Source organism: Heptranchias perlo, chromosome 35, assembly GCF_035084215.1.
Source record: "Heptranchias perlo isolate sHepPer1 chromosome 35, sHepPer1.hap1, whole genome shotgun sequence".
In the NCBI taxonomy this organism is placed as follows: domain Eukaryota; kingdom Metazoa; phylum Chordata; class Chondrichthyes; order Hexanchiformes; family Hexanchidae; genus Heptranchias; species Heptranchias perlo.
Genome location: NC_090359.1, coordinates 11109179 through 11130392, shown reverse-complemented (window position 1 = coordinate 11130392; position 21214 = coordinate 11109179). Strand labels below are relative to the sequence as shown.

General features: G+C 46.2%; 2 protein-coding genes and 2 non-coding genes across 4 annotated transcripts in view; 2 read left to right on the top strand and 2 right to left on the bottom strand.

Annotated features, from left to right (window-relative positions):
• Positions 1-21214, top strand: part of LOC137302345 (zona pellucida sperm-binding protein 3-like) — a 1023493-nt gene that overhangs the window by 584656 nt on the left and 417623 nt on the right. The gene's annotated exons all lie outside the window — the stretch shown is intronic.
• trnae-uuc (transfer RNA glutamic acid (anticodon UUC)) lies at positions 551-622 on the bottom strand. Its single transcript has one exon. It is a non-coding gene; the product is annotated as a tRNA-Glu (tRNA).
• Positions 4508-17606, top strand: LOC137301956 (zona pellucida sperm-binding protein 3-like). The gene is made up of 12 exons (XM_067971675.1): positions 4508-4646; positions 6327-6476; positions 8058-8295; positions 9602-9779; positions 16015-16130; positions 16218-16321; positions 16405-16582; positions 16668-16794; positions 16875-16954; positions 17040-17161; positions 17234-17368; positions 17451-17606. The coding sequence occupies exons 1-12, from the start codon at positions 4508-4510 to the stop codon at positions 17561-17563; spliced, it is 1680 nt and encodes a 559-aa protein (XP_067827776.1). The 3' UTR covers positions 17564-17606.
• trnah-gug (transfer RNA histidin (anticodon GUG)) lies at positions 6391-6462 on the bottom strand. Its single transcript has one exon. It is a non-coding gene; the product is annotated as a tRNA-His (tRNA).

The window sequence follows — 21214 nt, the reverse complement described above, 5'->3', positions numbered from 1 at the left end:
CACAACCATCAGCACCCAACAAACAGGAGGTCTGCTCAATATAGCATCACTGTTTGTGGGATCTTGCTGTACACAACTTGGCTGCTACGTTCTCTTATGAAACGACAGTGACTGAACTTCTAGTGAAGTTCGTTGGGATGTCCTGAGGATGTGCAAGGTGCCATACAAATGCAAGTTCCTTGTTTCTCACAGTGGGCCGTGTCTCTTTCCTCGTCTCATTGAGACTCTCAGTTAATTGGTCCGTTCTCTCCGCAGATGGGACCCGACCCGCTGACTGTTTCCAGATTGTTCTGTGCGTGTTTCACTCAGACTCGGGTTTTACAGAAAATGATAAAACGATTGTAGTCAAACACTTGGCCATGAGCTGCTGAGTGACCTGTCGGGACATTGTTGCTTGTTTCCCTTCAGCTTGTGGGACTGGGTTTTTGGTGCACTGTCGCTTCAAGTGCTGTGGTTTGCCTCATTTCTCAGTGTGATTGTGGTGCGAATTCAGAAGGAGCCACAGTCCGGACTGCAGGCAAATTGGGAGACTGGGACTAAAAGTTTACTATTCCCACACCGGGAGTCGAACCCGGGCCGCCTGGGTGAAAACCAGGAATCCTCACCGCTAGACCATATGGGAACTAAAAAACAGATTAGCAGGAAGGGCACTGAGACTACAACCGGAAAGTTAACAGACGATTCAAATGAGGTATTCACAATTATGAAAGGTATTGACAGAGTATGTAAGGATAAATTGTTTCCAGTGATGGAAGGGTTAATAACCAGAAGAGAAAGATTTAAGATAAATTGAAAGACAGTCATGGGGGGATGTGACTAAGATTGAGACCATTCATTCAGCTGCCTCTGCCGCTCCCCTCCATTCCCCAAGCCCACCAAGTTTCTCTCCTATCTCCCCTCATGCCCTCTCTGAGCTCTCTTGACCATGAGACCCACCTCCTGCTCCCTCAACCCTATTCCCACCAAACTGCTGACCACACAACCTCCATTCCTGGCCCCATGTTAGCTGACATTGTTAATGGTCTCCTCTCCTCAGGTACTGTCCCCCTCCCCATCAAATCTTCCATCATCACCCTCCTTCATAAAAGACCCACCCTTGACCCCTGTGTCCTTGCAAACTACCACCCCATCTCCCACCTCCCTTTCCTCTCCAAAGTGTTGTCGCCTCCCAAATCCATGTCCATCTTTCCCACAATACCATGTTTGAATCCCTCCAATCAGGTTTCCACTCCTGCCACAGTACTGAAACGGCCCTTGTCAAAGTCACAAATGACATCCTCTGTGACTGTGCAGAGGGAGATTTAATCTTGATCTAACCCTTGATGCACCTGCCCCCGGAGTGTTTGATGACACAGTGTAGAGGGAGCTTTACTCTGCCATGTACTGTACAGTATCAGTCTGTGATGGAGCAGAGCCCTGCTCTTTAATGGAAATTATTCTTTCGATGAGCCACTGAGCCCCTAAAGCAGCCTCCAAGACCCAAAGTCTGATTTCCATCCCACAGTTCCAGCAATTGTAAACAATTTTACAACACCAAGTTATAGTCCAGCAATTTTATTTTAAATTCACAAGCTTTCGGAGATTTTCTCCTTCCTCAGGCAAATGTTTGCCTGAGGAACATTTGCCTGAGGAAGGAGAAAATCTCCGAAAGCTTGTGAATTTAAAATAAAATTGCTGGACTATAACTTGGTGTTGTAAAATTGTTTACAATTGTCAACCCCAGTCCATCACCGGCATCTCCACATCACAGTTCCAGCAGTTTGAGAGGGCTGGGCCACGTTAACAGCAGCTCTCTGTTCCTGGTCTGGAGCTGAGGTGTTGTGTATTGTCCCTGACACAGGGACCAGACGGTGAGCTGCTGGCTCCTATTGTTCTGGGATCATTCCCTGCTGCTCTGTTCTCACCTCTTCACTGGGTCTCAGATTATTACCAGCCATCTTCCTGATCAATAAACAATCGGCAGTCTGACCGCGGAGATTTGAAATGTGTGAAACATTTCATGTGTCTCATCCCTCTCCCTGGACACAAATAAATAGTAAACAATTTTACAACACCAAGTTATAGTCCAACGAATTCATTTAAAATTAAATTCCACAAGCTTTCGGAGGCTCTGAAAGCTTGTGGAATTTAATTTTAAATGAATTTGTTGGACTATAACTTGGTGTTGTAAAATTGTTTACAATTGTCAACCCCAGTCCATCACCGGCATCTCCACATCACAAATAAATAGGCCATCATGAAATGTTCACAGTCCGTTTCTTGAGCCTTCTCCTTCTTAGAAGAATCTTTTAAACTCCTTGCTAAAGTGACCATTGATCATAATGTCTTGTTTTGCGGTATGTTCTAGATTGTTCCAGGTCAGCATTGTAATAATTCGGGGTATTTGAAAAGTGGGATCATTATATTGGCTCCCAGTCCACCAACATCTCAAATTTTAAATTCTCATCCTCGTGTTCAAATCCCTCCATGACCTCGCCCCTCCCTATCTCTGTGACCTCCTCCACCCCGACAACCCTCCGAGATCTCTGAGCTCCTCCAATTCAGGCCTCTTGCGCATCCACGATTTTCATCGCTCCACCATTGGCGGCCGTGCCTTCAACCGACTGGGCCCAAAGCTCTGGATTTCCCTCCCGAAACCTCCCCGCCTCTCGACCTCTCTCTCCTCCCTTAAGACACTTAAAACCGACCTCACCTGTCCCAATATCTCCTTATGTGTCTCCGTGTCACATTTTGTTTGATAATCGCTCCTGTGAAGCGCCTTGGGACGTTTTACTCCGTTAAAGGCGCGATATAAATGCAAGTTGTTGTTGTTGGGGTGGAGAAAGGGTTTTCTTTCTTTTTATGACTCTTTTCTATCTCTCTATTTCTTTCCTTTCTCGGACTCTGTTTTCCGGGTCTGTTTACTGACACACATTACAATCTGTGTCACTCGGTGTCTAACAATGTGAGGCAATGTGTTTTATTCCCGCTGTGTTATCTCTCTGGCGGTTTGCTGATAAATGTTTAACTCGCGGCCTGTTCCCGTTAATGGTCACAAGCAGTAACAGACAGACAGAGCGTGTCTGACCGCCCTGAGATGTGCAAAAGGCATCAGTTTAGGACAAATGCATCAAATCAAATGTCCATCGGGCACCGAGAGAGACAAAAACCAGAGAGAAAGGCAGAAGGAAATAGAGAAATAAAAGCTAAATACAGACATCCTTGATGTCTCTCTATTCCATCCCCAACCGTTCAGTTTTGGGTAAAAATGTCAGTGTAAATAAATGTTCGAGAATCGACCCAAAGAAGAAGAAACAAAATAACCCGAAAACGGCCGAAACCCGGGACCTTTAGATCTTTAATCTAACGCTCTCCCAACTGAGCTATTTCGGCCCCACATCAAACTAGTTCTTGGGTCATCCCTCTTGGAATAAAATATAACCCCGGGTGGAATTGCCCCTCCCGCTCATTCCTCACTTCGGGAGAATGAGACCGACCACCAAGGAGAGATTTTCTGATACTGTCGTTGAATCTCATTCATATTAAACATTCCTTGAACTCTCTGCCGGGGGGATTCAGAGCTGGGGTTCGCCATGAACCAGCTTCCCCTCAATTCCCAGCTTTATCAGTGAATCGACCAACAAACGCTCGACAGAGCTCAGGTTATATTAATAAAAAAACAGAAAATGCGGGAAACACTCAGCAGGTCAGGCAGCATCTGTGGAGAGAGAAACATCCTTTCAGGTCGATGACCTTTCATCAGAACTCTCTCCACAGATGCTGCCTGACCTGCTGAGTATTTCCAGCATTTTCTGTTTTTACTTCAGATTCCCAGCATCTGCAGTATTTTGCTTTGCTTTTGTTTTACAGCTTGTATTAATGTTCTGCTGATGATATCTTAATATTATCTTATTTTTGGCCACTTTAATCCGGTTCATGGACAAATTCTTCCATCATCCCTTCTCCCACATCGCTTCTCTCTCTCATTCATTCTTTTCTCCTTTCAATCCAGAAGAGGTCGGGAATCAGAGCTCACCCCCCAAACCCTCCGCACACAGACCCCCGTCTCCCACCCCGTGTGATCCAAGAGACAATTCAATACATTACACTGTATGAACACAGAAAGCTGACACACCAGGGGAGACCGCACGGTGTTGGACACGGAGTGCAATAAGCTGAAGTGTTTATAAAAAGTTACAGATCACAACAGGCGTCTCTGTCTCTCTCCGCCATCCTGGCCCGTGCTGTGTTATCCGTTCTCACCCAATGTGTTACTGGTAATTTTGTGGAAGTGCATGACGGGATACTTGACCATATTAACTCTTTATTAACTCACATGATAGGATTAGCCACAAACACAAAGTAAGCACAATTGTGTAATTGCGTTTGAGCCTTGGTATGTTGATAATTAGGCCTAGCACAGCCTGGTCTTCCTTGAGATAAGGACAGAATATAATAATAATAGAGCTGATGAATGGCCATGAAGCCTTGAGACTGGCTCCAGCCTTACTGATAACAAGGAACAGGAATGCGGAGAGAAAGAAAAGAGCTGACATCTGCTCAGGCCTCCGTGATGGCTCTGGATGTTCGGGGGCTGGCTCACTACTTGATTGACCAACTACCTGAGCCAATAAATAATGTACGTGTACGCCCATATTCTGTAACAGGTGGGCGTTGCCTAATGAATTGTATAAACATGAACTGTTTCATTGACTCGGCGAAGTTGCACCCTCAACCATTGTTTGAGGTGCACTTCCACTTGTATACAAGTTGGGGTTCAATAAAGCTTCTCATTCTACTTCTTGTTTGGGTGTTAATGCATTTGTATAGTGTTAAGTTTCGACAGTTTTCAGCAACATCATTGAATGTGGCAGCACAAGTTGGTGAAGCCGTTAAAACAGCATCCGGTTCCTTGGCTTAATAATAGAGAAATAGAGCACAAAAGCAAGGAAGTTATGTTGAACGTTTATAAATCATTGTTCAGGCCTCATTTGAAGTATTGTGTCCAATTCTGGGCACTATAATTTCTTGAGGAGGTCAAGGTCTTGGAGAGGATGGAGAGGAGATTTACCAGAATTATACCAGGGATGGGGTTTCGTTGTGTGGAGAGACTCGAGAACCTGGGATTGTTCTGCTTCGAGCAATGAAGGTTAAGGGTAGAAGTAACCCACGTGTTCAAAATTAAGAGGGGTTTTGATCGAGTAAATAAGGAGAAACTTCACCCACTGGCGGGAGGGTCGGCAACCAACGGACGCAGATTTAAGATAATTGGCAAAAGAACGAGAAGAGAAATAAGGAGATTTTTTTGACACAGCGAATTGTTATGATCTGGAACGCACTGCCTTAAAGGATGGTGGAGCTCGATTCAATCGTAACTTTAAAAGGAGAATTGGGTAAATACTTGAGTATCTCCCCACAGATACTACCTGACCTGCTGAGTGTTGCCAGCAGTTTCTGGGTTTATTTTTGAGCTTTCACTATAGCAGTTTTCCTGACAACCTGCAACTTGCCTCAAGGGCGCAGCTTCAAGCACAACTTTCTTGTGCTCTTTTCACACACAAGATCGCACTTTACTTTCCGACACACGCGCTTTAAAATCTGCCGTTTCCGCACACAGCGTCCTGCGCCACGAGAATTTGAAAGACCTTTCGCTCATGGCCTGTAATCGCTCCTTTTTCCCCACAGGCGCTCTTTACATTTATCCTCTACTCGATTCAATCGCATGTTTCAACAGAACTATTAAGATCAAGGCGGAACATTTCCGATCTTACTGCACCGCCCCAACTTGCCAAATGTGCACCTTTCAACCTCCATTCACAGCTCTGTAGCGCTGCCCGTCGCTCACGCAACTCAACTGCTGAGAGAAAAGAGCCAACAAGCATCAAAACAAAAACAAGTTCTTCAGTTACCATCCCCTGGATCACAAGATTCCCCAAGTAAATTTCGTGAACATTCGGGCGGCTGTCTTTCCAGAGGCCAGCCCTGCTTTTTTTGTGTTTGTCTGTCGAGCGGTCACGCAGATCGAAATGTATCGACTGGTTTCAAGGGACAAATGAACATTGGTGCGAATGGGACATGTGCCCAATAGAAACAGCGGTCGGAGCAGAACAAACTTAAAGGCGTGAGATCGTGAAAGTGAATGTTAGAGTCGGCAATGGAGCAGGAAAGTGTCCATGAAATGGAAGGAGGAAAGTAAAGGCGGCCTATTGATTGTGGAAGGATGAAAAAGCTGGGAGAAGAGGTGGGTTTGAACTGTGGAACATCAAGTACAGGCATGTGAGAGTGCTGGGATTTGATGGAATAAATAGGTTTTCGCCACCAAAATTTTTTTTTTTTCACGTATTAAGGATTGATCGATTGTTGCATTATATTTGCAAGCGCGGGAGAGAATAAAAGAAGCAGCGCACACTATGCCGTGACTCGGATTCGAACCGAGGTTGCTGCGGCCACAACGCAGAGTACTAACCACTATACGATCACGGCGCCACATGTCAGTGGTAAGCGATCTGCCCGAACTATATAAATAGCGCCTTTAAGGTAGCAAAACGTCCCAAGGCGCTTCACATGAGCTTTTTTAAACAATATTTGACCCCGAGCCACAGAAGGAGATATTAGAAGCAAAATACTGCGGATGCTGGAAAGCTGAAATAAAAACAGAAAATGCTGTAAATAATCAGCAAGTCAGGCAGCGTCTGTGGAGAGAGAAACAGAGTTAACGTTTCAGGTCGATGACCCTTCGTCAGAACTGGAAAAGGTTGAAGATTAAACAGTTTTTAAGCAAGCAGAGAGCGTTTAAGGAGCATCTTAAGGGAGGAGAGAGAGGTAGAGAGGCGGGGAGGTTTCGGGAGGGAAATCCAGAGCTTTGGGCCCAGTCGGTTGAAGGCACGGCCGCCAATGGTGGAGCGATGAAAATCGTGGATGCGCAAGAGGCCTGAATTGGAGGAGCTCAGAGATCTCGGAGGTTTGTAGGGGTGGAGGAGGTTACAGAGAAAGTGAGGGGCGAGGTCATGGAGGGATTTGAACACGAGGATGAGAATTTAAAATTTGAGATGTTGGTGGACTGGGAACCAATGTAGGTCAGTGAGCAGAGGGGTTCTCCTCCTGAACGGTGGTTTGAATATTTGGAGGGGGAGGTGAAAAGTCTCTCGATTTGATATAATGATCCCACTTTTCAACTCGGTTGGAGATGGGGGCAGTAGTTTGCAAGGACCGAGAGGTCAAGGGTGAGTTTTTTGAGGAGGGTGTGATGACGCCAGATTTGAAGGGGAGGGGGACAGTACCTGAGGAGAGGGAACCGTTCACAATATTGGGCTAACATGGTGGCCAGGAAGGGAAGTTGGGTGGTCCGTAGTTTGGTGTGAATAGGGTCGAAGGAGTAGGGGGTGGGTCTCATGGTCAAGATGAGCTCAGAGAGGGCAAGAGGGGAGATAGGAGAGAAACTAGAGAAAGATGTGAGTTCAGGGCTGGGGCAGGGGGAACCTTAGGGGAAGTTTAGCTTGTGGGTGGGGGAAGGGAGGGAAACGGCAGAGGCAGCTGAACGGATGGTCTCAGTATTGGTGACAAAGAAATCCATGAGCTCCTCGCACTTGTTGTTGGAGGTGAGGGGAGAGGGGCAGGGGAGAGGGGTTTAAGAAACCGGTTTGCAGTGAAGAGAAGCCGGGGTTATCTTTACATTCCAGGATGATCCTGGAATATTGAGCAGTTTTGGCAGAGAGCAGGACCTGATGGTGTTTTAAGTGTTCCCGCCAGATCTGGCGATGAATGGCTGAACCAGTTGTCCGCCATAAATTTTCAAGTCTGCGACCTTGGACTTAAAGGATGGGAGATGAGGCTGCACATCACATCCCTGAAACATTGTTACCCGTTTCTGTCTGAAACTGATGAGTGTGTAAATAGAAAGTAACAGAAAAAAAAGTATTTTAAGCATCAAACTTAATTCTGATCATTATTATAGCATAAAACCTGAACAGCCCATCCCTCAAACACTGATATAAAACCAGTCCCAGGACCCTGAGCCGCTGTGAAAATGCTGTGATCCCGACCTGATTCGAACTCTCAGCTTTCTGATCGGGAATCAGACGCTGTCAGTTGCGACAGGAGGTGGATCCGGATCCAGAGGAGGGAGATCGGTACCGACCGCCGCCGGGACTCTCGGAGGGCGAGAGGCGGAAGCAGCAGCAGCCAGACCGCCTCAACAACAGCTCAGGATCCCCGCTCTCGAATCCAGCCGCTGCCGGCCGAGAGCTGCCGGTCCCGGCCTGAGCCGTGTCTGGGAGCCGCCTGCCGGTCTCTGTTTACTGAACGGGACCGATCCAGGTGCAGCTCACACACAGGCCCAGGAATCCCACTCCGGACAGATTCACTTCTTTAAACCTTGTTTAGATTCAGTGAATTGGGATTTAATTCAATCCTCATCTGCCCTCCGCTCTGTCAGTTCAGAACTTTATTTAAACCGATACTTGGAGCTCTGTTTTACAGGGTGTCGGCTGTTTAAGTATTTCTCAGTCCCACTACTCCCATGAATAACACTTTTTGCTGCTAACTGCTGTTTGATACAAAGTGCCCAGGAATTGGGGAATTTCTCCCGGGGACCGGGAACTGACTCGGATTCGGCTCAACCCTCAAATCCACAAAGTTTTTGTCACTGCTGCTGTACAGGATTAAAGGAAGGGACCGAACCAGAAGCGGTTTTAAATTATTACTGACAAATCAGGGTCAAAGGCAAAGGATACAGTCTGCTTATCTACAGGGCTGAGTCCCTGCCCGCTTCACTGTCTGTCTGTCTGTCTCCCGGTTTATCCGTCTGATTGAGTCTCTGCTTTATTCTCTGGCTCTTTGTTTGCTGTCTGCAGGCCTCCCGACCCGACTGACTGACTGACTACCGGACCGTGTGTCGGAATGAATGACTGGGACTGAGTGTCTGCCTATTTATGGACCTGAATGGCCACATTTCTCAGTTCCTGCCTTCGCTCTGTGTCACGGGCCTGTCGCTGTCTCTCAGGATGACAACACACCCACACCCTTCACACACCGCCTTTGACGACTGAACGCAGGTTTGCTCAGTCTGTCCCCGCAGCTCCTTCGGGAGTTTAATGAATTTGAAATGAAGACTTTTTCCTGTGTGACTTGTGAAGTTTTGATCAGTGAAATGTTTGTGAAAGGGAAGGATTGAGAGCTTTTAGTGTGGGACAGAAGTGATGTTGTTTCATGGAGAAGTCACGCGATGAAATGAACATGAGCAGCGGTTTCCAGAGTGTGGCGGTTATCACATTCGTTTCGCACACGAAAGATCTCTGGTTCGACCCCAGGCGGGAATGTTATTTGAGAATTTGCTCTTGTGAAAAGTGGGAGATAATTGGCTTTTCCTGTTGAATTTAACAACGGCTGTACCACATTCCTGTTTTCATAAACACTGAACATTTTAACCAGACTCTTAAAAAACAGTCTTTAAAATGAGAACGGATGAAAGTTCATCACATGCAAAACACAATAACTTCCCCACGTGTCACTGGGGAACCATGTTAGTATTTCCGTCAGTCAGTCTGCAGAAAGTTATCGCTTCATTAATGGCGATTACAACAATTTTTCATCTTTCACAGTTTCATGTGTTCATTTAATAAAGTTCACAATTGTTTTGTGACAATTATTTCATTGACCGGGAATCGAACCCACACCGCGGCGGTGAGAGCCCTGAATTCGAACCACCAGATGCCGCGCAGCGGGTCGAGTCACGGATCGGCACAGTTGATACAAAGAACAAATTAAAAGTAGAAACAGAAAATGTTGCGAACTCTCAGCGGGTCAGACAGCGTCTGTGGAGAGAGAAACAGAGGGAATGTTTCAGGTCGGTGACCTTTCATCAGAACTCGCTCCACAGATGCTGCCTGACCGGCTGAGTGTATCCAGCATTTTCTATTTATGTTTCAGATTTCCAGAATCCGCAGCACTTTGCTTTTGAAATTAGAAAGTAGCCCAAGTTTACGAAAGTTGCACCAGTGAAAATCCTGGGTGGAGATTTAGAGGATGCGACAGTGGGAAGGGCTGGACTGCGATTCGAACAGTCCTCCAAGCAAATTTCGGGGAAGTCATCGAAATTTAAAAGAGGACTTGGAACGGGAATAGAACGACAGGCTCACGTGACAGGGCATTGGTATTCGGAATGTCCAAAATGCAGTCCCCACTGCTCTGATGACCTGAATCAGACAAATAGTAATTCACAACACAGGACAAATCCATTTGATTTGAGTTTTGGAAACCCATTCACGACAGCAGCTGTCTCCCATCAGTTTACTTTTCCAAACTAAAGGGTGTGAAGCTTGCACGAGTGATGATCTGTGCTGTATTATTTCTGAGCAGCAGACTCACCTTGCCCCATCAATGCCTATTTGTTGGAAGGCGCAGTCCCCATTGGTCGAGGGGATCGGTTTCTCGAGCTGTGATTCACCATCCTCTATTTCAGGAATATTCCGGTTTGCTGAAAATGAGATGAGATGAAACGAGCAGGTCCAACGAGCCGGTCTGTAACACGACACGGCATCGACAAAGTTGTCTCTTGCACTTACAGTGAAGCGGAGGGCAGTTTTCACCCTTAAACCAGCAAGTTAGGTGGCGCAGTAAATAGTGCAGATGGGAGCAGGAAGTCGTGAAGGGACATTGATGATTAAATGAGAGGGTAAAACTGTGGCAGATGGAGTTCAATGTGGGGAAGTGTGATATAATCCACTTAGAACCTTAAAAAGATAAATCAGAGTATTTTCTAAATGACGAGAAACTAGGAACTATGGAGGAGCAGAGAGGTTCAGTGGTCCATCTCCAGAAATCACTAAAAACTAGTGGACAGGTACAAAAAATAATTAATGGAATGTGAGCCTTCATCTCAAGGGGCTGGAATACAAAGGGTGGAAGTTATGATACCGATGCATAAAGCTCTGGTTAGACCACATCTGGAGAAATGCGTTCAGTTCTGGGCACCGTACCCCAGGAGGGACATATTGGCCTTGACTGGGTGTGGAACAGATTCACCAGAATGATACCGGGGCTAAAAGGGTTAAATTATGAGGACAGGTCTTGTGGACGAGACTTTTATTCCCTTGAGTAATGGAGGTTAAGGGGTGATCTAATTGAGATGTTTAAGAAGATGGGGGGAGGGGAGTGTAAGAAGATGGTTTGTAGTGGAGAAGAGAAGCCGGGGGTTATCTTTACATTCCAGGATGATCCTGGAATAGTGAGCAGTTTTGTCAGAGGAGAGCAGGACCCAATAGTGCTTTATGTGGCCCAGCCAGATCTGGTGATGAATGGTTAACCAGTTGTCCACCATAAATGTTCAAGTCTGCGTCCCTTGGGCTTACAGGAGTGGAAATGAGGGCAGTACCAGGGAGATCGACCAGGGTGAGAGAGAGTAATGGTTTTAATGGGGACAAGGGCATCAAAGGTGGAGGTGAGAGTGTGATTTCCAGGGATGAACATAGAAGGAAGAGGGTTCGTCCCACTCCCCGGCTCTTTCCCCACAGCCCTGTGAATTTTTACACGTCAAGTATTTATCCAATTCCCCTTTGAAAGTTACGATTGAACCTGCTTCCACCTCCCTTTCAGGCAGTGCATTCCCGATCATAACAGCTCGCTGCGTAAAAAAATCTCTCCTCATTTCCTCGCCCGTGGCTTTTTTGCCCATTTATTTTAAATCTGTGTCCTCTGGTTATTAACCCTCCCATCACTGGAAACAGTTTCTCCTTATTTACTGTAACAAAACCTGTCATAATCGTGAACCTCCATTAAACCTTCTGGGTGTAGTCTCAGTGCCCTTCCTGCTGACCATCCCCTTAGTTCTCATGTGGTCTAGCGGTTAGGATTCTTGGTTTTCACTCAAGCGACCTGGGTTCGACTCCCTGTGTGGGAATAACAGGTTTTTAGTCCCAGCCTCACAATTTGCCTGCAGTCCAGGCTGTGGGTGCAGCTTCATCTCTCGCTTCTGTGTCAGTCCCACAATCACACTGAGAAGTGAGACGGACCACAGCTCTTAAAGGGACAGTGCACGAAAAACCCAGTCCCACAAGCTGAAGGGAAGCAAGCAACAATGTCCCGACAGGTCACTCAGCAGCTCATGGCCAAGTGTTTGACTACAATCCTTTTATTATTTACTGTAAAACCTGAGTCTCAGTGAAACACACACAGAACACTCTGGAAACACTCAGCGAGTCAGGCCGAATCTGTGGAGAGAACAGGCCAATTAACTGAGAGTCTCAATGAGACAAGGAACAAGACACGGCTCTTCACAAATTGCCATGGGATCTTTTACACTTCGGAGCAGAAAGAAGGGACCCCCATTAAACACCTCATTCAAAGGACAGCACCTCTCACGATGCAGCTCCCTCTCAGAACGACACAGTCAGTCTGGATCATGTGTCCCAGTCCTGGAACGGGAGCTGGAACCCACACCCTTCTAAACACCAACCTGACTCCCTGGTATTACTCTCACCTCCGGCTGGTCATGAAACAGACTGTGCCACTCCCAGCCTCAGCCCTGGGTCCCGGTCTGCACCATAACCGCAGCCTGTTACCGCTCATAGAAAGTGGCGTGTGATTCCTGAGTTCATTCTGTGATGTGCATTGCGGGAGTGAGAAGACATGGATTGATCTTCCAGAGAGCAGGGATGGACTCCATGGGCCGAATGGCCTCCTTCCGTGCTGTAACCTTTCTATGATTCTATGATTCCATGTGGGTGGAGAGGGATACAAGGATGTGATCAGAGATGGCCTTATCCATGATTGACACGATCGGGAGTAGAGAGGCCACGTGAGATGGCAAGGTCGAGGGGGTGGCCATGAATATGGGTCGGGGAGTTTCTATGCAGGGAGAGATTAAGGGAGGATAAAGTATCACATAATAGACTTGTTAGCAAAATTGAAGCCCATGGGATTAAATGGACAATGGCAGCGTGGATAGAAAATTGGCTAAGGGGCAGAAAACAGAGAGTAGTGGTGAACGGTTGTTTTTCAGACTGGAGGCAAGTATACAGTGGTGTCCTCCAGGGCTCGGTATTATGACCACTGCTCTTTTTGATATATATTAATGACCGGGACTTGGGTGTACAGGGTATAAGTTTGGAGATGACACGAAACTCAGAAATGTAATAAACAATGTTGAGGATAGTAACAGACTTCAGGAAGACATAAACAGACTGGTGAAATGGGCAGAAAGATGGCAGATGAAATTTAATGCAAAGAATTGTGAAGTGAAACATTTTGGTAGGAAGATTGAGAAGAGGCAATTTAAACTAATTGGAACAATTTTAAATGGAGTGGGGGAATAGAGAGACCTGGGGGTGCACTTACACAAATCTTTGAAGGTGGCAGGACAAGTTGAGAAGGCTGTTAAGAAAGCAAATGGGGCCCTTGGCTTTATTCATTGAGGCATTGAATACAAAAGCAAGGAATTGATACTAAACCTTGATAAAACACTGGTTAGGCCTCAGCTGAAGTATTGTGTTCAATTCTGGACACCAAACTTTTGGAGGGATGCCAAGGCCTTAGAGAGGGTGCAGAAGAGAATTACTAAAATGGTGCCAGGGATAAGAGACTTCAGTAATGTGGAGAGACTGGAGAAACTGGGGCTGTTCTCCTTAGAGCAGAAAACATAAAGGGGAGATTTGATAGAGGTTCAAAATCATGAAGGGCTTTTGTTAGGAATCTTACAACACCAGGTTATAGTCCAACAATTTTATTTTGAAATAAAATTGTTGGACGATAACCTGGTGTTGTAAGATTCCTTACATTTGTCCACCCCAGTCCATCACCGGCATCTCCACATCATGGCTTTTATTAGAGCAAAGAAAGAGAAACTTTCCAGTTGCAGAAGGGCAGTGACAACACGGGTTAGACAGAGAGCAAAGCTCCCTCTACACTGAGACATCAATCACTCCCAGGGAAGGTACAGCATGGGTTATATGCAGATGAAGCTCCCCCTAAACTGTGAAATCAAACACTCCCAGGGCAGGTACAACACGGGTTAGATACACAGTAATGCTTCCTCCACACTGTGCAGTTTCGATCTCGCCTCAGATTTCAGATAAAAGGTTGGTTTCCTGGACACTCTGCTGGTGTCTCTCTGTGTCTCTGTACTCAGTTACACCGCTCTCTACCTCCCTCTGCTGGTGTCTCTCTGTATCTCTGTGCTCAGTTACACCGCTCTCTACCTCCCTCTGCTGGTGTCTCTCTGTATGTCTGTACTCAGTTACACCGCTCTCTACCTCCCTCTGCTGGTGTCTCTCTGTATCTCTGGACTCAGTTACACCGCTCTCTACCTCCCTCTGCTGGTGTCTCTCTGTATCTCTGTACTCAGTTACACCGCTCTCCACCTCCCTCTGCTGGTGTCTCTCTGTATCTCTGTACTCAGTTACACCGCTCTCTACCTCCCTCTGCTGGTGTCTCTCTGTATCTCTGTACTCAGTAACACCGCTCTCTACCTCCCTCTGCTGGTGTCTCTCTGTATCTCTGCATTGAGTTGAACCGCTCACGATCTCCATCTTTTTTTCTTTTCTTTTTTTTATTTTTTTTTCGAAAGAAACTTATGAAACAGGACAATGGAAGTGATTGAATGAAAGGAGGATTCTAAAGACATTGAGTTGTTTTCTGAAAGACATCCAATCGCATCACAACAGCGAATCATTGAATTGGAATCAGGTGACTGCAGGTTGAGTATAAAAGGTGCTGGTTGGTGGGTAAAATGATAGTTGAGTTGTTTGGTATCATGGGGGGTTTAGTGGTGAGAGGTTTGTTCCCATTGCTGGTGTTCGTTGGAGTGGTTTGTTGCTCTGATACTTGGCAACAGTTTAGAGGGCAGAGATTTCCATGGAGAAGAGTAAAACCCACCCCTGTGCCCCAGAGAGTCCCTCTCCCTGTCCCTCCCTTTGGTTCCCATTTCAGTGTGTCTGAGGGGAGAAGTCTGTCTCCACTGCAGACTGTGATGGTGCAGTGTGGAGAGCAGAACCTGCTGGTGAGGGTAGACATGGATTTATTTGGAACCAGGCACCTGATTAAAGCTGCTGACCTGACCCTGGGGACAGCAGGTTGTCGGCCAACTGGGATCTACTCTCAGAACCACACCGTCCTCTTTGACTATGGGCTCCATGAATGTGGCAGCAGATTGCAGGTAATGTGATTCCTCAACTCTTGCTCCAATTTCACTGTGTAGATTACTGCCCACTCTGAACTCATTAATATCGGGTGAAACTCCAGCCACTGAGGAGATCCCTGAATGAAATCTGTGTATAAATTCTTGCCCACTGTTAAATATCACCCTGTGTGAAACTACTTTATGTTGCCATGTCTATCTTAGCTTTACATTTAAAAAGAACTTCAACTTGTCACTGAGGGACTGCATCTTTCTGAAATGGGTCATTACTACTCTAACTTTGAGATTCGATTCTATTGACCTTGAACCTTCACCTACATTTCTCCAAACCACTCTGTTCTTTTGTGCCTCAATTGATTTATCTTTTCCGTGCCTTCCTGTGGATATTCAGGCCTGTTGCCTCAACTTGTGGTCAATGAATGTTCAGTGTGGATGTTCCTGTTGAGAGTTCTCTTGAAAGATGAAACAAGTGGAATAATAATTGGGATACAATGTATTAAAGGGGAACTCCACTTTTGGTTTTTACACTTGCCAATTCCCTTGATTCCACAGCCACAGATGAGGTTTAAAAGTGATGTTGTGTTTTGTGCTCCATATCAGGGGTAACTTGAAGCCCCTTAAGGTGAAAGCTCTATTCTATATGGGAAAGAATGTTTATCAAATTTAGCTGTGCCAATCATTTCAGGGTTTCTGACTGCAGGCCTGAAGTCTCCTGTAATAGAAGGTGGACTGAGCAGAGTAACAGGCTGCTCCAGGCAACTTCCACCAATGGTGGAGCTGCTTCAATCATGTCATTGAGGAGCAGCTGAAACCCCTCAAACTGCTGCTTAACAGGGCAGGAAAATGACCAGAAATAGCTTTTGTCCAATGACCAGCTCTTCTTTCCTTAAGCTGATGTCTTTCAGATGGCTGGAGATTTCCTGGTCTACACCACCCACCTGAACCACACCCCAAATGCTCGTGGATCTGTCATTGTGAGAACTAATGGAGCAGTCATTCCCATTGAGTGCCACTATTTTAGGTAAGAATCTTTACTCTGTGGCAAATGAGGTCTGTAGCAGGTGCAGTTCTCTGAAGTTGTCCTGAAATTACACTCCTGTCCTTCCAGGAAGGGCAATGTGAGCAGTGACCCTATCAAGCCCACCTGGATCCCATTCAGCTCGACCAAGTCTGGAGAAGGGCTTCTGTCATTCTCACTGCGTCTTATGAACGGTATGTGATGGGTGGATGGGGAGTGCTTTTCTGTCGTCTCTCACTGGGAGTTACACCCACTGTCTCCAACCCTTGTCCTTCAGATGACTGGCTTACAGAGCGCACCTCGACTGTCTACTACCTGGGTGACCTCATTCACATTGAGGCCTCTGTTTCAATGACCAACCACATGCCCTTGAAGCTCTACATTGACAGCTGTGCAGCTACATTGAGCCCAGACAAGGATTCCACCCCAAGATACAACATCATTGACTACCATGGGTAAGGAGCTCTCTGCCTTCTCCAGCTGGTTATGTCTCAATAGGTTCACTTTATTCACGTTGTCCCTTTTTAAATCTTTCTTCAGTTGCCTCCTGGACAGCAAAGCTGAGGACTCCTTTTCAACCTTTGTGTTGCCAAGAGGTGAACGTGAGCTGGACAAACTCCAGTTTGACCTGGATGCGTTCCGCTTCTTTGGAGATGACCGTTCCTTGGTAAGAAGAAGCCAAACATTGGGTTGCCCATGTTGGGAGGAGGTCACTAAATAACAACTTGTGTTGAATGTGTCCCTCAGATTTTCATCACCTGTCACCTGAAAGTTGCTGCAGTGGATCGGAGAGATTCCATGAACAAAGCTTGTACTTTCCAGAATAGGTAAGTTCCCTCTCTCACTCACTCAGGGATGTGTTGATTAAAGGGCGATGGAAAACCTGGTTGATAAACTGATTCTCTGGTTTAGCTGGACCCCATTGGAAGAATCTACCAATGATGTGTGTGCCTGTTGTCATCTGGGCAGCTGCAGTGCCAGGAGGCAATTCCGACTTGATTCCAGAGGAAGGAGGGATCTTGTATCTGGACCTGGTAGGACATTGATCCTCTTGATTGTTGGAGGTCACCCTTTACCCTCTCTAACTGGAATGTTTGATATTGCAGAGAGTGATGCTGAATTGAAGTGGGAGGGTGAGGCCTCACTTGGACCCCTGGTCATTCTGGATCCTTATGTGACAGACGTGGCAACTGAGCCCCTTAATGAGGTTGAGCAAAGGATGCAGGAGAGGTCTCCTGGTGGTGAGTTGGCCGACTGCTAGTTTCCATTTTCCCCTCAGTATTTCCTTCCCTCACTGACCATTGGTTTCTTGTTCCTTTTTAGGTGTGGCGTCTGAGGTGGTCCTGATCCTGACTGTGACTGCTGTATCTCTGATCTCTGCCTCTTTGATCGCCTTGTTTCTGTACAGGAAACACAAGCAAACCCAGTTCAACTAGTTATCAAATGACCAATAAATCAGTGACTACTTGTATCTTCTAATGGCTGGTTGCTCATTTTTCATTATCTGCCTCCAATCAGCATGCAATGAGTGCTCAATACTGTTCGTAACACTCTGCACTCCTCCACAGTTCCTCCTGTTAGTGAAATAGGTTTTAATGAGTCCATGTAAGTCGTGGCAGAATGGCTGGTAATAGTGTATCCAGGCCCTGTCCAGGGATGGCTGCAGCAATGGGTGAAGGCTTGCCCGGCCCTCATTGTGCAGTCAATGAACTTTAAAGGGACAGTGGGACTGGCCTGAGGTACTGGTGCCGGCTGGTTGACTGCCCAATCATTCCCTTGGTGCTCTGCAGTCATTGATCACTCGAATCCCCACACGGGCTCCAAACTCCAGTTAAACTTTCCCGTTCGGATCTAATTGTCCAAACACCAATACAATTGAAAGTCAGTGGCCTTGGAACTCTCTTCCAAGATTGAAGATCTCTGCCCCTGGTGTAAAGATTCTTGTTTAGTGGGGCTGGGACTCTGGGTCGATTTCAAATGCTCAGTGTAAATGTGTACACGGGAGGCAATGTTGTGCCCATTGGGTACAGGCACAGTGAGAGTGTGAGGGATGGGGAGCCCAGCGGTTGTGTTTTAACTCTGTTGGATGTGAATTTCACCTGTCTTCTTGTGAGCACAGGCTGAAGTTTCGATATCTTCAGCTTCCCCTCACGACAGGCCCTCAGGATTTTATTGTATGTAGTTAGTCCTATTTTCAGATTACATTATTTATCGTTCACTGTATTTGAGGGGTGTTCACAGGAACAGGATTAGGCTATTTCGCCCCTTGAGCCTGGTCCACCATTCAATGAGATCATGGTTGATCTGTGACATAACATCGAGCGGGAGGAGGTATTGGTGGTTTTAGCAGGCCTAAAAATGAATAAATCCCCAGGCCCGGACGAAATGTATCCCAGGCTACTGTGTGAGGCAAAGGAGGAGATTGCGGGGGCTCTAACACATATATTCAGAACCTCTCTGGCCACAGGGGATGTGCCAGAGGACTGGAGAACCGCTAATGTAGTACCATTATTCAAGAAGGGGAGTAGGGTAAAACCGGGGAACTACAGGCCAGTGAGCCTAACATCAGTGGTGGGAAAATTATTGGAAAAAATTCTGAAGGACAAAATTAGTCTCCACTTGGAGAAGCAAGGATTAATCAGGGATAGTCAACATGGCTTTGTCAAGGGAAGATCATGTCTGACTAATTTGATTGAATTTTTTGAGGGGGTGACGCAGTGGATGTGGTATACATGGATTTCAGTAAGGCCTTCGATGAAGTCCCCCACAGGAGACTGGTCAAGAAGGTACGAGCCCATGGAATCCAGGGTGCCTTGGCACTTTGGATACAAAACTGGCTTAGTGGCAGAAGGCAGAGGGTGATGGTCGAAGGTTGTTTTTGTGACTGGAAGCCTGTGGCCAGTGGGATACCACAGGGATCTGTGCTGGGGCCCTTGCTGTTTGTGGTCGACATTAACGACATGGATATGAATGTAAAAGGTATGATCAGTAAGTTCGCTGATGATACAAAAATTGGTAGGGTGGTAAATAGCGAGGAGGATAGCCTCAGTCTTAGGACGATATCGATGGGTTGGTCAGATGGGCGGAACAGTGGCAAATGGAATTTAACCCGGAAAAGTGCGAGGTGATGCACTTTGGAGGGACTAACAAGGCAAGGAAATACACAATGAATGGGAAGACCCTAGGCAAGACAGAGGGTCAGAGGGATCTTGGTGTGCAAGTTCACAGGTCCCTGAAGGCAGCAGAACAGGTAGATAAGGTGGTAAAGAAGGCATATGGGATACTTGCCTTTATTAGCCGAGGCATAGAATATAAGAGCAAGGAGGTTATGATAGAGCTGTATAAAACACTGGTCAGGCCACAGCTGGAGTACTGTGTGCAGTTCTGGTCGCCGCACTACAGGAAGGATGTGATCGATTTGGAGAGGGTGCAGAGGAGATTCACCAGGATGTTACCAGGGCTGGAGCGCTTCAGATATGAAGAGAGACTGGGAAGATTGGGTTTGTTTTCCTTGGAGCAGAGGAGGCTGAGGGGGGACATGATTGAGGTGTACAAAATTATGAGGGGCATAGATAGGATGGATACTAAGGAGCTTTTTCCCTTCGTTGAGGGTTCTATAACAAGGAGACATAGATTCAAGGTAAAAGGTGGGAGGTTTAGAGGGGATTTGAGAAAGAACTTTTTCACCCAGAGGGTGGTTGGAGTCTGGAACTCACTGCCTGAGAGGGTTGTGGAGGCAGGAACCCTCACAACATTCAAGAAGCATTTGGATGAGCACTTGAAATGCCATAGCATACAAGGCTACGGACCAAATGCTGGAATATGGGATTAGATTAGACTGGGCTTGATGGCCATCGCGGACACGATGGGCCGAAGGGCCTCTATCCGTGCTGTATAACTCCATGACTCTATAACTCCATATACCTGCCTTAGTCATATCACTTACCTTTCGGTTAACAAAATTTTATTCTGTGATAATAGATTTAACAATTGAGCGAGCATCAACTGCTCTTTGTGGAAGAGTGTTCCTAACTTCTCCCACTCTTTGCGTGTAGAAGTGTCTCTTCACTTCACTCCTGAAAGTCCTGATTCTAATTTTTAGGTTATGTCCCCTGGTCGCTAAACTGGCTGTTTTTATAACTTTACAGTGAATTGGGCCAAATCCATGTCTGGGACACCCTTTACTTTGAAATATTGAAATTTGTTCATAAAATGTTCTTCAGATTAATAAGAGAATGTTTAACTTTACTGAGCTGGGTTTTTCTTTTTGGTAAATCAGACATTCAGGGGGCCTATTAAACAGGATGGGAGCTGTTAGCAGTAAACACCCTCGCTTCAGACAACATTCTTTGGCAGGTGGAAACCACGCCTCCATTTAAATCAAATCATGGTAATATTTTACTTGAGCTCCAATCACTGAAGTTTAGTGTTTAAACATAGCAGGAGATCCAGGCTCGTTCTGTTAAAGTAGAATAACAATGAGTTAGTGGGAACTTTTAACAAGAGCAATTCATTTCTGCTCACTGTACACACTGAAGGTGATTTTTCTTCCAGTGGAAACTGCAGTCAGACGGCCCCTCCTCACTTTCACTCTGAGCTTCCTCACACTATTGATAAATAGTGTTCGGAAACTTTAAACCCAATAGATGACAATACATTCAAGTGTAGTGTAGGTCCATCCTACCCTCTTCTGACTGTTGTCTGATTTACATGTAAACATTTCAGGGAGACTTTACAAACTAGATATACTGGCCAGGACACCAGGAGAACTACTTTGGGATTTTGTTCACAATGTTGCAAAAAAATACTATGTAGGAATGCTTAAAGAATTCATTCTCAATGAAGCTTAGGATCTTACAGTACAGAAACAGGTGACTTTCCTCTTGCTCCTCATCCAATTTAATGTTCCTCTGTTCCAAGGTCCCTGGACACGACACAAAGCTGGGGTGGAATGTGAGCTGTGAGGAGGATGGAAAGAGGTTCCAATGTGATTTAGACAAGTTGTGTGAGTGGGCAAGAACATGGCAGATGCAATATAACGTGAATAAATGTGAGGTTATCCACTTTGGTTGTAAAAACAGAAAGGC

Bases quoted from the DNA above. Each gene is read 5' to 3' on its own strand.
- LOC137301956 (XM_067971675.1), top strand. From the start codon at position 4,508: ATGCGGAGAGAAAGAAAAGAGCTGACATCTGCTCAGGCCTCCGTGATG. The intron at 9,780-16,014 runs GTCAGACAGCGT...GATGTCTTTCAG, and splicing joins ATGTTGCGAACTCTCAGCGG to ATGGCTGGAGATTTCCTGGT. The intron at 16,583-16,667 runs GTAAGGAGCTCT...ATCTTTCTTCAG, and splicing joins AACATCATTGACTACCATGG to TTGCCTCCTGGACAGCAAAG.